Source organism: Trachurus japonicus, chromosome 9, assembly GCF_045865225.1.
Source record: "Trachurus japonicus isolate A0001 chromosome 9, Traja_1.0".
Taxonomy (NCBI): domain Eukaryota; kingdom Metazoa; phylum Chordata; class Actinopteri; order Carangiformes; family Carangidae; genus Trachurus; species Trachurus japonicus.
This window is the reverse complement of record NC_140915.1, coordinates 32,481,981-32,495,583: the sequence shown is the minus strand read 5'-3', so window position 1 is coordinate 32,495,583 and position 13,603 is coordinate 32,481,981. Positions and strand designations below refer to the sequence as shown.

The following is a 13,603-nucleotide window of genomic DNA, read 5'->3' as shown; positions in this document are numbered from 1 at the left end:
TTAACATGTTTATTGAGGATGTAAAATCGGCGATTTTAACATGGGGGTCTATGGGGAATGCTCCCTTCTGACACCAGCCCCCAGAGGAAGCCGGGGGATTGCAGTTTTTTGAACGCGGAAGTGCACTTCACTTCTCAGACCGACAACTGCCCCCTTGGTCACAAGCCAATAAAGGTTGGGAACCACTGCCCTATAGTCATAGCAGTATGTTCGTTACCTTTAAATGTCGGTGCGAGCTATTTTTAGATCAGTGGAGCAGAGCCATGAGCTGCTCAGAGCTACGCTACGGAGGCTCATGGGATTTCTTGGTTTCCCTCATCAAACTCATCAAATACACAATCCAATAACTCCACAACAGTCTGGTGGACAAGTTGTGACCTGCACATTCACCACGTTATGAGATAATAACAGAACGTTACCAGACAGAGTTGTTTTAGAGGCAAATGCAGAGAAAAACTGCCCCTGGCGGCAACGCGCATCAGCTGTTTTGCATGTATTTACCTCGAAAACAACTCCGTTATTAACTCATAGCGTGGTGTATTTGATGCGTTTGATGAGGGAAACCAAGAAATCCCATTAGCCTCCGTAGCGTAGCTCTGAGCAGCTCACAACTTGGCTCGGCCGTTCTAAAAATGGCTTTCACCGACAAATAAAGGTAACAAATCTACTGCTATGACTATAGGGATTATGGCTATGCCAAAATGTTGAACTATCCCTTTAAAGGTGACATGAAGGCAAAACAAGAGTTAAAAAGAACACCACTGGAACAAGAACACTGTTTAGCATGTATGACTCACTGGAGCTCGAACATGCAGTGTGTGCCCACTGACTGACCTTTTCTGTCATGCCCTCGATGTAGGCTGCCACTTCTTCCATGGTGAGGGTGGGAGTGTCACTTGAGGGGGCAATGCCAGCAAACCTCCTGAGCAGATTAGCCAACTCCGCAGATACTGTGCTCGTCTTATAGCTGTCAAACTCAGGCAGTGACTTTGGTTTGAAATACTGAAACATGAAGAGGGCCTCACTCCACAACAGCTCAACCTGCAGAACACAGATTAAGTCCGCAGGAAACATGAGTGTTATAGTCTATTGTGTAAGAGCGTAACACACTGCACCAGAGCCAGTTAGTGGTAACAAGGTCTCCCAAGGGCTTCTCTCTTGCAGTGTGATATTGCATGAATGCAGTCACAGGGTAGTTTATCTTAATGCAATAATGTACAGCAGTGGGAATGACACCCACCTGGTGGCTGGACAAATGCATTACAAAAATCTAAGGACACCATAGGGTGTAGCAACAAAGATTCCAGCTCGCAGGACTCTTATGAAATATCAGACTCTTAGCACATTGTCTCTAACTTTTATTTTCCAAATACGCATCAAATTTAGCTGTTCATAAGGAAACAAATGCTAGATTAAGAAAATGTTTTGTTCTCATCTCATTTTCTTTGAAGAAATGAAAAAGCTCTAAAAACATAGAGACAGAACAGTCGTAAAAATACAAAATGAAAATGAGACACTAAAGTGATCCAGAGCAGAATTTTGTGGGAATGGTGTTTGTGTTTCATTTAAATGCGTTCCTACTTCTCACTCAGTAAATTAATGCTATTATGCCATTAATGCCATTTCACAACCTCATTTATTTCAATGACACCTGACCTTGTAAGCCTACAAAACAACATTAATGGATGAAGGACACGTTCTCTGTGACGTGAGGGTCAGTGACGGAACACGTTTGTTGTTAACATTATGCTGCTGTTCAAATGCAATTCATGTATGTTTCCTGCTATGTATAGAAAAGTCGTCAGAGCAATTGTAATCACCTCTTCTATGTTTTACTATTGTACCTGCTCAGCCACACTCGTAGTTTTTCAGTTTCACATTTTTAATTAAATACAACACTGGCAAAAAACAGTTGAACTAATCTTTGCTGAGACTGACCCTGTGGCTTACTCTTGATGAAGTCACTTCAAGCTAATGCAACAAATTATAGTAATTATTATAGTATTATAGTAACCGAAGCAAATTCATAATAAGAAATAAGAAGACAAAAAACAAGAAAGTATTTGACCTGTGGAGATGAGTGGTCCTCAAGGTAGCGGGCCTTGCTCTTCTTACTGGGGTATCCATAAAGGCAGAAGAAGCACTGTTCCAGCGCCATCTCCAACTCCTCTTTGTAGGGATGAGCATCACTGCTGGAAGAAGCTACAAACTCTTTTTCTAGGACTCGAACCTCCAGGGAAACAAAAGAATGAAGCTTGGTCAAACTGTTTAAATGGTCTCTACAAATTCATGTAGTCACATTAACAAAAAAACATAAGTTTCGGTCTTTATTTGGTATCCCAGAGCAGGAATATATGACAGAGCGATGAATATAGAATAGAAGTAATCTTTACATTTGTTCTTGAACTTAAAATAAATGCATGTAAGCTGTGCATTCATGTATCACCTTGGACATAATACAGTAGAGAAGTCTACAAACAGACTTACAAAGAACTTGAGGAGTGCACCGTCAGAGCTGCAGCACAAGGAGCGGCGGCCAAGATATTCATGGGCTGTGTTCAGAAGCATCAGGGAGGAGGGCAGCATCGGAGTGTCTGAGTCATCTGAAAATGAGACTTGATGAGGTCATTTACTGTAATAGCTACCATGGTATGGACACCAAGAGGAAACCAGAGGCACGGAAACAAGTCAACAAACCTTCATCATCCCCTATAGACATATGCTGTCGAAGCATACAGTCAAAAGCTGCCTCCTCGTGTTTGATAATGCGATACAGTATAATCCACGGCAGCACAGAGAAAAAATAAGGCTCCTTGGGATCGTCGGAAATGGACATGCTGAGATCGATCAGCTGAAAACACAATAGAAATCACACAATGACTTAGAAATGTCTTATTATAGGAGCAGTTCTTTGTTAGTTGTGTTGTTTTCAGCTCTCCTCTTACCTGAATTAAATTGTTTGCCAGTCGAGCCATACTAGAGAAGTGGGGGACATTGCTCAGAAGCTCCAAGTCTTTGGTGAAACAGACCTCGATGCCATCCAGCAATTTTCCAATGGTGCTGACCCATTCCTCCTTACTAGGGGGAGAGCCGCTTGAAGCAGAGTTGAGCTGCTGCAGGGCTTCATTCAGAGCCAGCTCGCTGCACTCCAAACACTGCTGGTAGTCCTGCAGCTTCAAGAGTGAGTTCTAGGCCAGACAGTTACAATTCAGAGGATAAGACGTGTCAACCTTCGTCCATTTTTTGAAATATAGTGTATATACAGCAAGTTCGATAAATATTACTGTAGCATATCCAACCTGCAGTAACATTAGCTGAGCAGGCCGCTCTGGTGCTGAGCTCACAAACTCCAGGGGTTTACTCCTGCTGCCATAATTAAGAGTGGGCTGCAGCAGACGGACGACAGATTCAAAGTCTGCAGATTCAAAGAGTCGCTGGATCTCCTCCAAAGACTGACAGCGCTCCAGAGACTTCAGCCTCTTGTCAATCTATCAAAGCGGACAGGAGACACAGAAATGAAATCAATGTTAAAGCAGCAATGGACCTCAAATATTAAGTAATTAAATTATTATTAATTATTTTTGCTTCTTCTTCTATCACACATGTTAAAAGTATTGTATGGTACAATATAAACTTTTTTTTCCTTTTCATAACTCATGAAGCACTGACCTCCTCCACAGAGATCGCTGCATCTACGCGAAGGTTTGGCAGGTTGATGGTGTAGTGTTTCCCTTCAGGAGACTTTGGTTTGCTCTGCAAAAGGCCTATACACACATCGTAGCTCTCCAGGGCCAACTCCATGTCTCCCTGACAAAAGACCAGACAGAATTGCAAGTCACATCTGTCTGCAATGAGCGAAATTAAAAAGTTTTCAAAGAAAAGCGAAAGAGGAGATCCTACCTGTAGGGCCAAGAATCGTGCCTTGAGCCAGTAGACACGCACCATGACATCCAGCCAGTCATCCTCAAACAGGTCTCTTTGGGATGAACCTAAGGCCAGGAGAAATAAATCACCCTGGAAGTGCTGCCCAGAGAATTCTGAGTCAGCCGCGTCATTACCAGGACCAACGCTGCTTCTTCTTGGAGATACTAGACGAATGGAAAAACAAAACAAAACAAATCCATTGAAAGCATGTCATTGTGACATGTGATCTAATAATAACTGATGAATCCCATGTGTCATTTTGCTTAGGACAGTTCAGGCCCATCAGTGGTATCTGTGATACGACATATGACAAACACTGCAGCCGCTGTGGTTTCCACAACAATATAATACATGATTCATCTAAGCTTTGTGAGTTCACTCATTGTTACTCACCAGTCTTCCCTTTTTTGTGTAACCACTGCTCCAACTGCAACTCCATACATGCTAAGCTCATTGTCAGCATTTCCTGTACGTGGCAGATTTACACATGTAAGAAATCATATTAGAGATCAGTGGGTTCAGTTCTGATGAAAAACTAGGGCTGTTTTCTTGGTCACAATTTAAGATCCTGGAAAAAATGATAATTAAGAAATTCATCCTTACCAATAATGATAATATTGATAAAATTATAAAGCCCTTTTTCAAAGCATTGTTTAAAAAGCAGTCGACATCCTCTGTACATTTCAAAAACAAGACACAAAAAAGCACACATAAAACATAAAAGGGGAGGGCGATCAATAAGGAAAATTGAAAGCATGTCATACAAAAAGATAAAGGGCAACATCATAAAAGCACATATATAACAACAAGTTTTTAAAGACTTAGAAGTGTGTTCTGAATCTGTGAGCCTCAGATCCTCTGGTAGACTTATTTTATAAAAGCCTGGGCGCCTTTTTTTGTTTGTTTTTCTTTTTCTGTTTCTTCTTTTTTTGTCATTTACCCTGATGTGTTTGTTGCTGCAGTCCCGAAGCAAAGGGTTTGGAAGACCACAACTGTACTTTCTCCAGGTCTGATAGACTTCCATCACCACAGCCGCCAGCCCCTGTGGCCACTCTTTCATGAACTTCTGACCCACTGCTTTCAGGTAGTGCAACATCAGGTCCAGTATACCGCCGTTGGTCATATTACTGAGCAGGTAGCTGTGGACATCCTGTTGCTCTACAGAAGGGAACACATGTTTCATTAATATGACATAAAAACATTTTTCAGCAGTGTAAATGTATATACACATACTGTAGCACTACATACCAGATTCCATGTATTCAACTGAGTCAACAGGCAAACAACTCCCAAGAAGAGGCTGTATGCTCTCCTTCCCATCACACTGTGTCTCAAGATTACTCAGACTCTCCTCATCATTATCAGGATCAAACTTCTTTAGCCTAAGACAAACCAGCAAAAATTTTTTGATTTGAATCTAAAGAATTATAACAAGCTGCATACGCATGGATATTATCTAGGGGTGAGCTACCTGGAGGGTAGATATTTAAAGAGCAGTTCCTGAAAGTCAATCTTCTCTTCCTTCTTGCATTTTGTGTTACGAACACGTGCTGAGCGTCGCTTTGCTGTCTCCCCACTATCTTCTATCGCACGTTTCCTCTTTGGGGCTTTCTTCGCTTTATCTGTCAGGGAAACATCCATTGCTGTAGCTGAGGAGATACCGGGGGATTTAAAAAAAAACAAAAACAAAAAACGTTAAATTCTGCAAAAAATAATGTTTATACAGATGCACTTATAATTACAAAAACTTGTCTAAACAACTAACCAACAGGCGGAGCAGAGGTGGTGATTTCCACAGTGGTCTGACTGGTGGTAATCGGCAGTTGAGTGCCACCCTGGGAAAGCATTATTGGCTCAGAGAAGGTTACTGGAGGCAGAGATGAGCTGGGGCTGCTGCTCAGCACTGTGGTCTGACCCATGCTGACAGGGCTGCTGGGCTGGGGAAGGTTCTGGAGGAAGTTGGGGTCACTGTACTCCAACAAGTCAATCCTGTGGCCCAGGCTCGGCCGCGGTGGCTCACATGTGGTCTGATGTCTGTACATTGCGAGAAGGCTTTCGCCTACATGTTTCCATCTGAGATATTAAAAAAAAAAAAAAAGAGTTCATTCATGTTAGAATAAACTGTCTTACCAAACAAACGACAGACCAACCTGCCTTCAGTGGTTACAGCTAGAAAAAAACATTCAATTCAAAGTCAGTGGAGCTCAAAGAATTTCAGTGCAGTATATGCCGTTTCTGCATTTTCAAGCATTGTAAGAAAACTTGTATGAGTGTTAATTGATCCATCCTCAGAGAGGCATAAGACATGGTGAAATATTTACTTTTATTCCAACTTAAAATAAAAAGTGACAGGCTGATTTCAACTGAACTACCCAAACAGAAGAAGAATGAATAATTTCCAGAGACATAACAGCACAGCACTCACGACAGGCAGCGGATGGGCTGAATCAGGACAAGGTCTGGTTTTGGTTCACAGTGAGAGAGCGCCTGTCTGCGTTTTCGAATCTCCAGGGCCTCTTCCACAACGGATTTACGCTCCTCTTCATCCACTTCCACATAATGAATAGACATATCGCTGCAAACATCACAGCACAGAGTCATTGATGTGAAAATATGGAGCTGCAGCTACAACACAACAGGAAAAGAGATAAAAATGTGAGCGGGCTTCACCATTTTGTGAACATCTGCATTGTGTCCCTCTTCAGACATGGCTGCTCCTCAAAGATTTTCTCCTTCAGTACCAAGCCTTTAGTGTAACAATGATCCTTCTCCAGGGCTTTGGCAATGAAGTACAAGCACCCTAGAAAAATGTACACAGATGCCAATTACATCTCTTTCTTTACCTGAGCTCTCATACTATTGATGACATGCAAAAAGCTTATGAGGATGTATTACTTACATGTGTAGTCACTGAGTGTGTACAGGATAGTTATGAGGTTGTCAAGGCAAGGCCAGTGGTCTGGGTTACAGTTCAATCCCTCCTCAAAAGCATGTCGAGCCAGAGGAATGCGCACCAGTCGCACGGCCACCTGACCGATTTTGTACCACATGTTCACGTCAGTGGAATCCAAAATAACAGCCTGAGAAAAAACAAGACAGGAAAGATTATATTGGCCTTCAGTGCAGTGCTATTCATGTGTTTAACTAGGATATAACTGGGACAGTTTTGTTGTCTCACCTCCAAGTAAAACTCCATGGCAGTCTCCAGGTCATCCCGCAATGCAGACATGGTGGCCAAGTTTTTAAAAGTAGAATATTTCAGCATCAGTCCAGGATGCTTGAGACCCACTCTCTGATCATCGGAGGGCATGGCCTAAAATATCAGAGGACACATCAAATTTGGCACCAACCAGAGTGTAATGCAGATTCATCCTGAGCCAAAACAAGTGATCCTCCTCACTAAAAATGGGCATATAACCAAAATATTGTGAGAGTATTACACTGCTCTCAATTACATCCCAGATACACAGCAGAACAGTTACATACAGGTACATTAGCAGATTGTGATGAGACTATTTACTGTGTGATGTTTTACCTCTTTGAGCAGTGGAGTTTTGAGAAGCTCATGATAGGCCTTACTAGACTCCTCAAACTTGTCATGTTTTTGAAGATCTAAAGCTTTGTGGTATAAAGCAAAAGCCTCGGCTTCCTGTGGACAGAAATAAAAAGCAACATCTTGTTACTTGTACAGAAGAAAATAATTGCAGCCATGCAAGGCAGAAGATATTGCTGACTCACTATTACATACAACATACCTGAGCCTCTTTTGTCTGACTTTTGCTACTTCTCAAAGGGTCTTGAGACTCATCTGCAGCTGCTGCAGAGGCATTCAGAGCTGCTATGCGAATCTGTAATCAACACAGAGAACAGAGGTGAAACACTTTAGCAAGCAGATGCATGAGTAAGGGGGTTCAAACGTCTGCAGGTCTGCAGGATCACGAGATGTACTGATACAAAATGAAGAACTTGCGCTCGATAATAGAAAAACCCTTACCATTTTAATATCAGGAAAGGAGAGCTTCACTCTCACGGTTTGCAGACTATGATGGGATCTGTGGAAATGTGGGGAAACCATAGAAGCACAAAAGTATTGCATTTATCAACTGGGCGACTTAATATGAATCATGACATGTTGTGTCTCGTAACCAGTCACCTCCTGCAAACACTGACCCAGGCTGCTGTGCTGACAACAGTTACTCTCTCATTTACCAAAGCCAGTCGACAGCCTCGTCTCCAACAGCCTGTTGTTCATTCAGTTTAGGCAATGCTGCTGAGCCTCTCGGGTTGAATTAACCCCAGATCATCGGAGGATGTCGAGAGGGGCTCCAGACAACGAGCGTCCCTTCCCCAAATCTGACTCTAAACTTAGCACGGTTAGCTTAGCCCTGTAGTGGGACATTGCTGTAGCTTGTACAGGTGAATATTACAACCACAGCTCCGGACAGCAGGTGGTAATTGTATGTTTCTCACGGGCTAGCAGAGACAACAAGCTGGTAACTGCCGCAGCTCGTTGTTATCCACTGGCACGTCAGATGAGCTAACATTAGCTGCTGCTGCACCGGCTTGACCATCACCTGCAAAGCTGGGTGACTGATGACCTACCGTTTATTCCGGTTTCAGCTGCATTCGTAACGTTGTTATTGCCGCAGCATGGCACAACGTCGCCCACACACCGCAGACATTAACGGACACGAAGCACAAAGCGAGTTTGAAACTTCATTTCTCTATCATCCTTTGTTGTTGTCAACGCTGGGAGCGTTTGCGTCACAGCCTCACAGCGCGACGTTTGCTACCCGCCAAGGAGTAAGGTCGTCTCTCATTGGTCAATACACTGAGGGTGTACTCAGGTGACCAATAATATGTTCCGATATTGCTGTAACGCACTAACGTAATTTAGCACATTGGTGAAGTTACCTGTTAGCGACACAGACTTAGGTAACTATTTTAATTATGTTGACATAATTAACAAATGAACTATATATATATATATATATATATATATATATATATATATATATATATTAGCCTTAACTGATGGATACACATAGGGTACTTCTATGAATATTTTTATTAGGCTACTAAACAGGTCACATCAGCCTGTGTAGGGCAGTTTTCACTAGTGTTGCAGGTCGCACCCGTCCATTTATTTTTCAGAACTGTAGGGTGGAAATAATATTGTCTTTTTTTCCTTTCCTTTTTTAATTCGCAGAGTCATGCGTACGAACCACATTAGCTACACTGTCTTTACAGCACAAAGGGCACAACACTACAGTAGACTGTGAAACGTTAGGTTAATTATGCAAATATGTGTAGGTTGTACGCATGGTACAGTACTGTCAGCACTTGTATGTAACTTGCAAGATAAACGAATCACCACTAGAGGGCAAACTTTTATTATAATAATGTAAAATTGTTTCTTTGAGATTTAGGGTGTTTTTTATTCGCAGGATTTTCCAAAATGTTACATCTTCTGCCGATTTACTCTGCATTTACTTCCTGTAGTATTGTAGTGGGATATGTAGAGCATTGTAATGGTGATTGTCAACAATATTCTTTATAACAGAAGATGACCAGACATTTCAAAATGGTGCAAAGCAATGTCATCTTTTATAGTGGGTGTTTTTCATCACCTCCTCCATCATGCAATATTTTAGAGCTACATGACAGACATACTGTGTCTTTGTCAGGATTTATGGTGGCAGAATGTAATAACTTCTGCAGTTTTTAGGAGTAACACTATACTGTTTTTGTCCTCAGTGACCCTGGCCGTTGCAGTCCCTTGTTGCTCGAGCGCATATCCCCGCCTCCTCCACCCACAACACTGAGTCTTACCCCACCCTATCTTTCCTTGGCTGAGACTGGCTGGCTGGCACCATTATCAATTCCTTCTGTCAGCATGCCTGAAAAAAAAAGCTGACGTCACAGTCATTACTGGCTCTATAAAAGCCAGAGTAATGCAGATTCACTGTGCAGTCAACCCAGCTACATTCCTGGACACAGAGCAGTCTGTCTCTGAGTCATGACTTCCATCGGCTTTGACCCTTACTTCCCCTCTACCTACAAGAGGAGAGTGGTGGTGCGCAGTACAGGATATGGAGGAGGAATAGGCTCTAGGTCTGCCTACTCCAGCCACGCCGCCCCATTAACTTCCTATGCATCCTCACGCAGAAGTTATCCAACACACGCCCGAGTTTCCTCCAGCTACTCCTCCGTGCTTTCTGCTCCAGTGTCTGCAGCTGCCACTGAGCTCCGCCTTGACCAAGCTGCCCAGGTCAGCTCTGAGTTCAAAAATCTACGGACCCAGGAGAAGGCTGAGCTGCAGGGCCTGAATGACCGCTTTGCAAGCTTCATTGAGAGGGTCCATGAGCTGGAACAGCAGAACAAGTTGCTGGAGACCGAACTCCTGCTGCTCAGGCAGAGGCAGACGGAGCCATCCAACCTCAGGGCCCTGTACGAGCATGAGATCCGCCAGCTCCGTGCCGCTGTAGACGAGGCTCGCCATGAAAAGCAAGCAGCCCAGGATCACAGGGATGAGATGGAAGATGTACTGAGGGACCTGCAGCATCGCTTTGAGGATGAAGTGATGGGCAGAGCAGAAGCAGAGGGCAGGCTCATGGATGCCAGGAAGGGAGCAGCTGAAGCTTCTCTGAACCGGGCCGAGCTTGAGAAAAGAGTAAGAACCCTGCTGGATGAGCTGGACTTCCTGAAGCGCCTGTGTGAGAGCGAGATTGCAGAGCTGCAGGCCCAAATACAGTACAGAGCCGATGTGTCTGTGGAGATGGAGGTCGCCAAACCTGACCTATCCGCTGCTCTCCGTGACATCCGAGCACAGTACGAGAAGCTGGCGCAACGCAACCTCCAGTCAGCCGAAGAGTGGTTCTGCGATAAGATGAATGTGATGACAGTGGGCACCGTTCGCAACACTGAGAGTGCAAGAAATGCCAAAGATGAGGCAGCAGAATACCGCCAGCTCCTCAAAGCCAGGACACTGGAGATTGATGCCTGCCGTGAGATGAACCAAGCACTGGAAAATCAACTACAAGATGTGGAGGAAAAACAGAGCGCTGAGATCTCTGCACTGCAGGTGAGGAACAGATTGACTCTAAGTTACAGGAACAGGACAGAAAATATCAATAAAAACACAAAAAACAGAAAATTGATTTTGTGAAATGAATTTCTGTTTATTGACAATTCAAATGAATCACTCTGCATGATCAATTATCGGAATTTGTATCTAATACAAATATGCTCTAATGTATGTCGTCATTTTTTCTATACAGGATACAATAAGTCAACTGGAAGAAGAGTTGAGGGCAAACAAGAATGACATGGCTCGCTACTTGAAAGATTATCAGGATCTCTTGAATGTGAAGATGGCCTTGGATATTGAAATTGCAGCCTACAGGTCAGGAGTATAATCAATTTAGCATTGAGTCTTTCCTGTGTTTGCCTACTGTACCATATCCTGGCTTGAATCCCACTCTGCAAAAAACTCACTACTTTCTTGCATGTCCTTTGTTCCAATAGGAAGCTCCTTGAAGGAGAAGAGAATCGTTTGAATGTGGCAAGTCTGGGCTCTGTCACCTCATACTCCCAGGCCATGTACGCTGCTCCATCCTATGGAAGAACACAGATCACCATGCAGGCTGCAGCTCCATACCTGCTGAGCTCCCGCTTGTACACTTCATTGATCTCAAAAGAGGAGACAATAACCGCAAGCCAAGCGCAGCAGGCGGAGGCCAGCGCCCCTCAAGAGGAGGAGGAAGAGCAGGTGGAAGAGGAAGAGAAGGAGGAAGAGGAGGAGGAGCAGGGAGAGGAGAAGGAAGAGGAGGCAGAGGAAGAGCAGGGAGAGGAGGGTGAGAACGAGGAGGAGGAGGAAAAACAAGAAGATGGAGAGGAAGAGGCAGAGGCAGATGAACAAGGTTAGTGTTGTAATTGTTTAACATGTGCATCTGTTTAGTTGTAGACTCAGTCTAACCTTTATCCTTCCTCACACCTTTTTGTGATTGAAGGAGGTGAAGCAGAGGATGAAGCTAAGGAAGATGACGAGCAAGGAGGAGATGAACCCCAAGAAGAGGACGACGCTGAGCAGAAGGAGGGAGAGGGTGATGATGAGGATGGCGAGAAAGGGGAGAAGGAGGAAGGTGAAAAAGAAGAGGAAGTGGAGGCTGAAGAGAAAAAACCAACAGATAAAAAAGTTTAAATTTACCTGCTTAAAAAAAACCTGCCAGCTTGTAGCTAAAGGATCTCCGGTGCTTTAAATACAGAGATTTTTGTCTCGATGAAACCTCAAAGAATCTCTTGAATTCAAAAGAATGTCAGTGAACCTTACCCTGTATATGAACAGTTTGAGTGACGTATAGCATGTATGCACACATGCAAACTGTGCCATCAAAGAAACTTAAAAGCTAATTAATTAACTGATGAAGGCAGGATGTGTTTGGAGTAGAAATTCTGCTTTGTGGAGATGTGTTTGCAAAACACCTGTGTGCTTTACTACCACCAAAACATGCCTGTAACCCGACTATCTGTATGTGCAATATCCACTTTGAAATGCCTTACTCACGGAGTGCTTTTAGTCCTTGATGTGCTGCACTGAACTCCAATAAAGCCTTGAAGCCTTGACAACCTTGAGCTGGCATCGGGATTTTCATTTGTATTTATGAACACTTGCACTGGCGTGTCAAATCAAGTCATATTTAGCACAATAAACGCATTAGCAGAAAATGATATTCAATGTCCATGCTCTGTGACTCAATTTCACAAGCAAAGCAAAGAGATTTTATAACTTGCTAATTAGCCACAGGCTCCTTTTTCACTCAGGGTTTATAACAAAATGTTCCTCTCTCGACAGAATGTTAATAGGGGTTAATGGAAAAAGTCCATAGATGGCTGCCAAAGAGCTCCTGCTTCTATCCATATTGATAAATCTGTCTGGAAGCGAGAGCTGCAGCGAACAGCAAAGTCAGCAAGTCTGGCTTGTTTTTATTATTTTTCAGTAAATGATACCAAGCTAATGAAAAAAACATGAAAAACAAGTAATGAAACAAGAAAACACTGCATCAAACCGAATTAAGTTTCACGCCATCAACATTAGATTTCGCTTGACTTGGCTAAACCGAAGTCTAGACTGAAAGAGATAAATTACAATGGCTTTTTTGTCTTTATCTCAAGTCAGCAGGTCGCCTCTGCTCTGATGTGCCCACAGTCTCTGTGTGATCAGTGAGCTGACACCAGTGTTTTTCCTGCTGCCTCACCCTCATCCACATCACTGTCCATAAATCAGGACGCACTGAAACCTTTATGACTCAGCTAGTCTGCTGCACCAAAGAATCTGGCCAAGTGTCAACTCAGGCAGGACAGCAAGAGAGAGAGAGAGAGAGAGGGCAATTTCATTATGCCATTAAGGAGAGAAAGAGAGATGGAGGGAGAATCAGGCGGGAGAGCAAAGTATCTCACTGCATGAAACCTTGGAAGAGGACAGACTGATTTTTTTGTTTTTTTTTACTCAGCAAAGAGTTGGAGATACCGGGAGCTTCCTTTAAGCATCTGCAGAGATGCAATCCCTATAACACAAAAATGAACACCAAACACTCGTGGAGGAAGCACACTCTGAAATGTTGAATCATCTTATGCTAATACCTGCACTTTCTGCACATGTGGTACATGAACCATATGC

The 13,603-nt window shown here is 43.3% G+C and overlaps 2 protein-coding genes across 7 annotated transcripts in view; one reads left to right on the top strand and one right to left on the bottom strand.

The window, feature by feature from the left end:
* The window catches only part of cabin1 (calcineurin binding protein 1), a 41,625-nt gene extending 32,896 nt beyond the window's left edge, over positions 1–8,729 (bottom strand). For 2 of the 5 annotated variants that reach the window (XM_085787451.1, XM_085787452.1), the window contains exons 1-21: positions 8,527–8,721; positions 7,919–7,976; positions 7,680–7,772; positions 7,460–7,573; positions 7,103–7,237; positions 6,824–7,004; positions 6,595–6,724; positions 6,350–6,499; positions 5,690–5,997; positions 5,396–5,573; positions 5,173–5,306; positions 4,865–5,082; positions 4,318–4,390; positions 3,901–4,088; positions 3,670–3,807; positions 3,300–3,488; positions 2,946–3,188; positions 2,698–2,851; positions 2,488–2,603; positions 2,069–2,230; positions 835–1,041 (exon numbers count right to left, since the gene is read on the bottom strand). In XM_085787451.1, the coding sequence (XP_085643577.1) occupies positions 835–1,041; positions 2,069–2,230; positions 2,488–2,603; positions 2,698–2,851; positions 2,946–3,188; positions 3,300–3,488; positions 3,670–3,807; positions 3,901–4,088; positions 4,318–4,390; positions 4,865–5,082; positions 5,173–5,306; positions 5,396–5,573; positions 5,690–5,997; positions 6,350–6,499; positions 6,595–6,724; positions 6,824–7,004; positions 7,103–7,237; positions 7,460–7,573; positions 7,680–7,772; positions 7,919–7,921 (3,114 nt within the window). In that variant the 5' untranslated portion in view covers positions 7,922–7,976; positions 8,527–8,721. Of the gene's footprint in view, positions 1–834; positions 1,042–2,068; positions 2,231–2,487; positions 2,604–2,697; positions 2,852–2,945; positions 3,189–3,299; positions 3,489–3,669; positions 3,808–3,900; positions 4,089–4,317; positions 4,391–4,864; positions 5,083–5,172; positions 5,307–5,395; positions 5,574–5,689; positions 5,998–6,349; positions 6,500–6,594; positions 6,725–6,823; positions 7,005–7,102; positions 7,238–7,459; positions 7,574–7,679; positions 7,773–7,918; positions 7,977–8,526 lie in introns of all 5 variants that reach the window. The other 3 variants (XM_085787453.1, XM_085787455.1, XM_085787454.1) reach the window with 3 other exon arrangements.
* Positions 8,730–9,681: 952 nt separating this feature from the next.
* On the top strand, positions 9,682–12,556 carry neflb (neurofilament light chain b). 2 transcript variants are annotated; one of them, XM_085787456.1, is made up of 4 exons: positions 9,682–11,008; positions 11,205–11,329; positions 11,452–11,846; positions 11,937–12,556. In XM_085787456.1, the coding sequence occupies exons 1-4, from the start codon at positions 9,944–9,946 to the stop codon at positions 12,125–12,127; spliced, it is 1,776 nt and encodes a 591-aa protein (XP_085643582.1). In that variant the 5' UTR covers positions 9,682–9,943; the 3' UTR covers positions 12,128–12,556. The 2 variants fall into 2 exon arrangements, with proteins under 2 accessions (XP_085643582.1, XP_085643583.1); XM_085787457.1 differs by having other exon boundaries at positions 9,760–11,008; positions 11,940–12,247.
* The last annotated feature ends 1,047 nt before the right edge of the window (positions 12,557–13,603 follow it).

What these genes read in the sequence shown, in the direction of transcription:
- neflb (XM_085787456.1), top strand. Translation starts at nt 9,944, where the DNA reads ATGACTTCCATCGGCTTTGACCCTTACTTCCCCTCTACCTACAAGAGG. An exon ending in CTGAGATCTCTGCACTGCAG is followed by an intron (nt 11,009 to 11,204) that starts GTGAGGAACAGA and finishes TTTTCTATACAG; the next exon opens with GATACAATAAGTCAACTGGA. An exon ending in ATTGAAATTGCAGCCTACAG is followed by an intron (nt 11,330 to 11,451) that starts GTCAGGAGTATA and finishes TTGTTCCAATAG; the next exon opens with GAAGCTCCTTGAAGGAGAAG.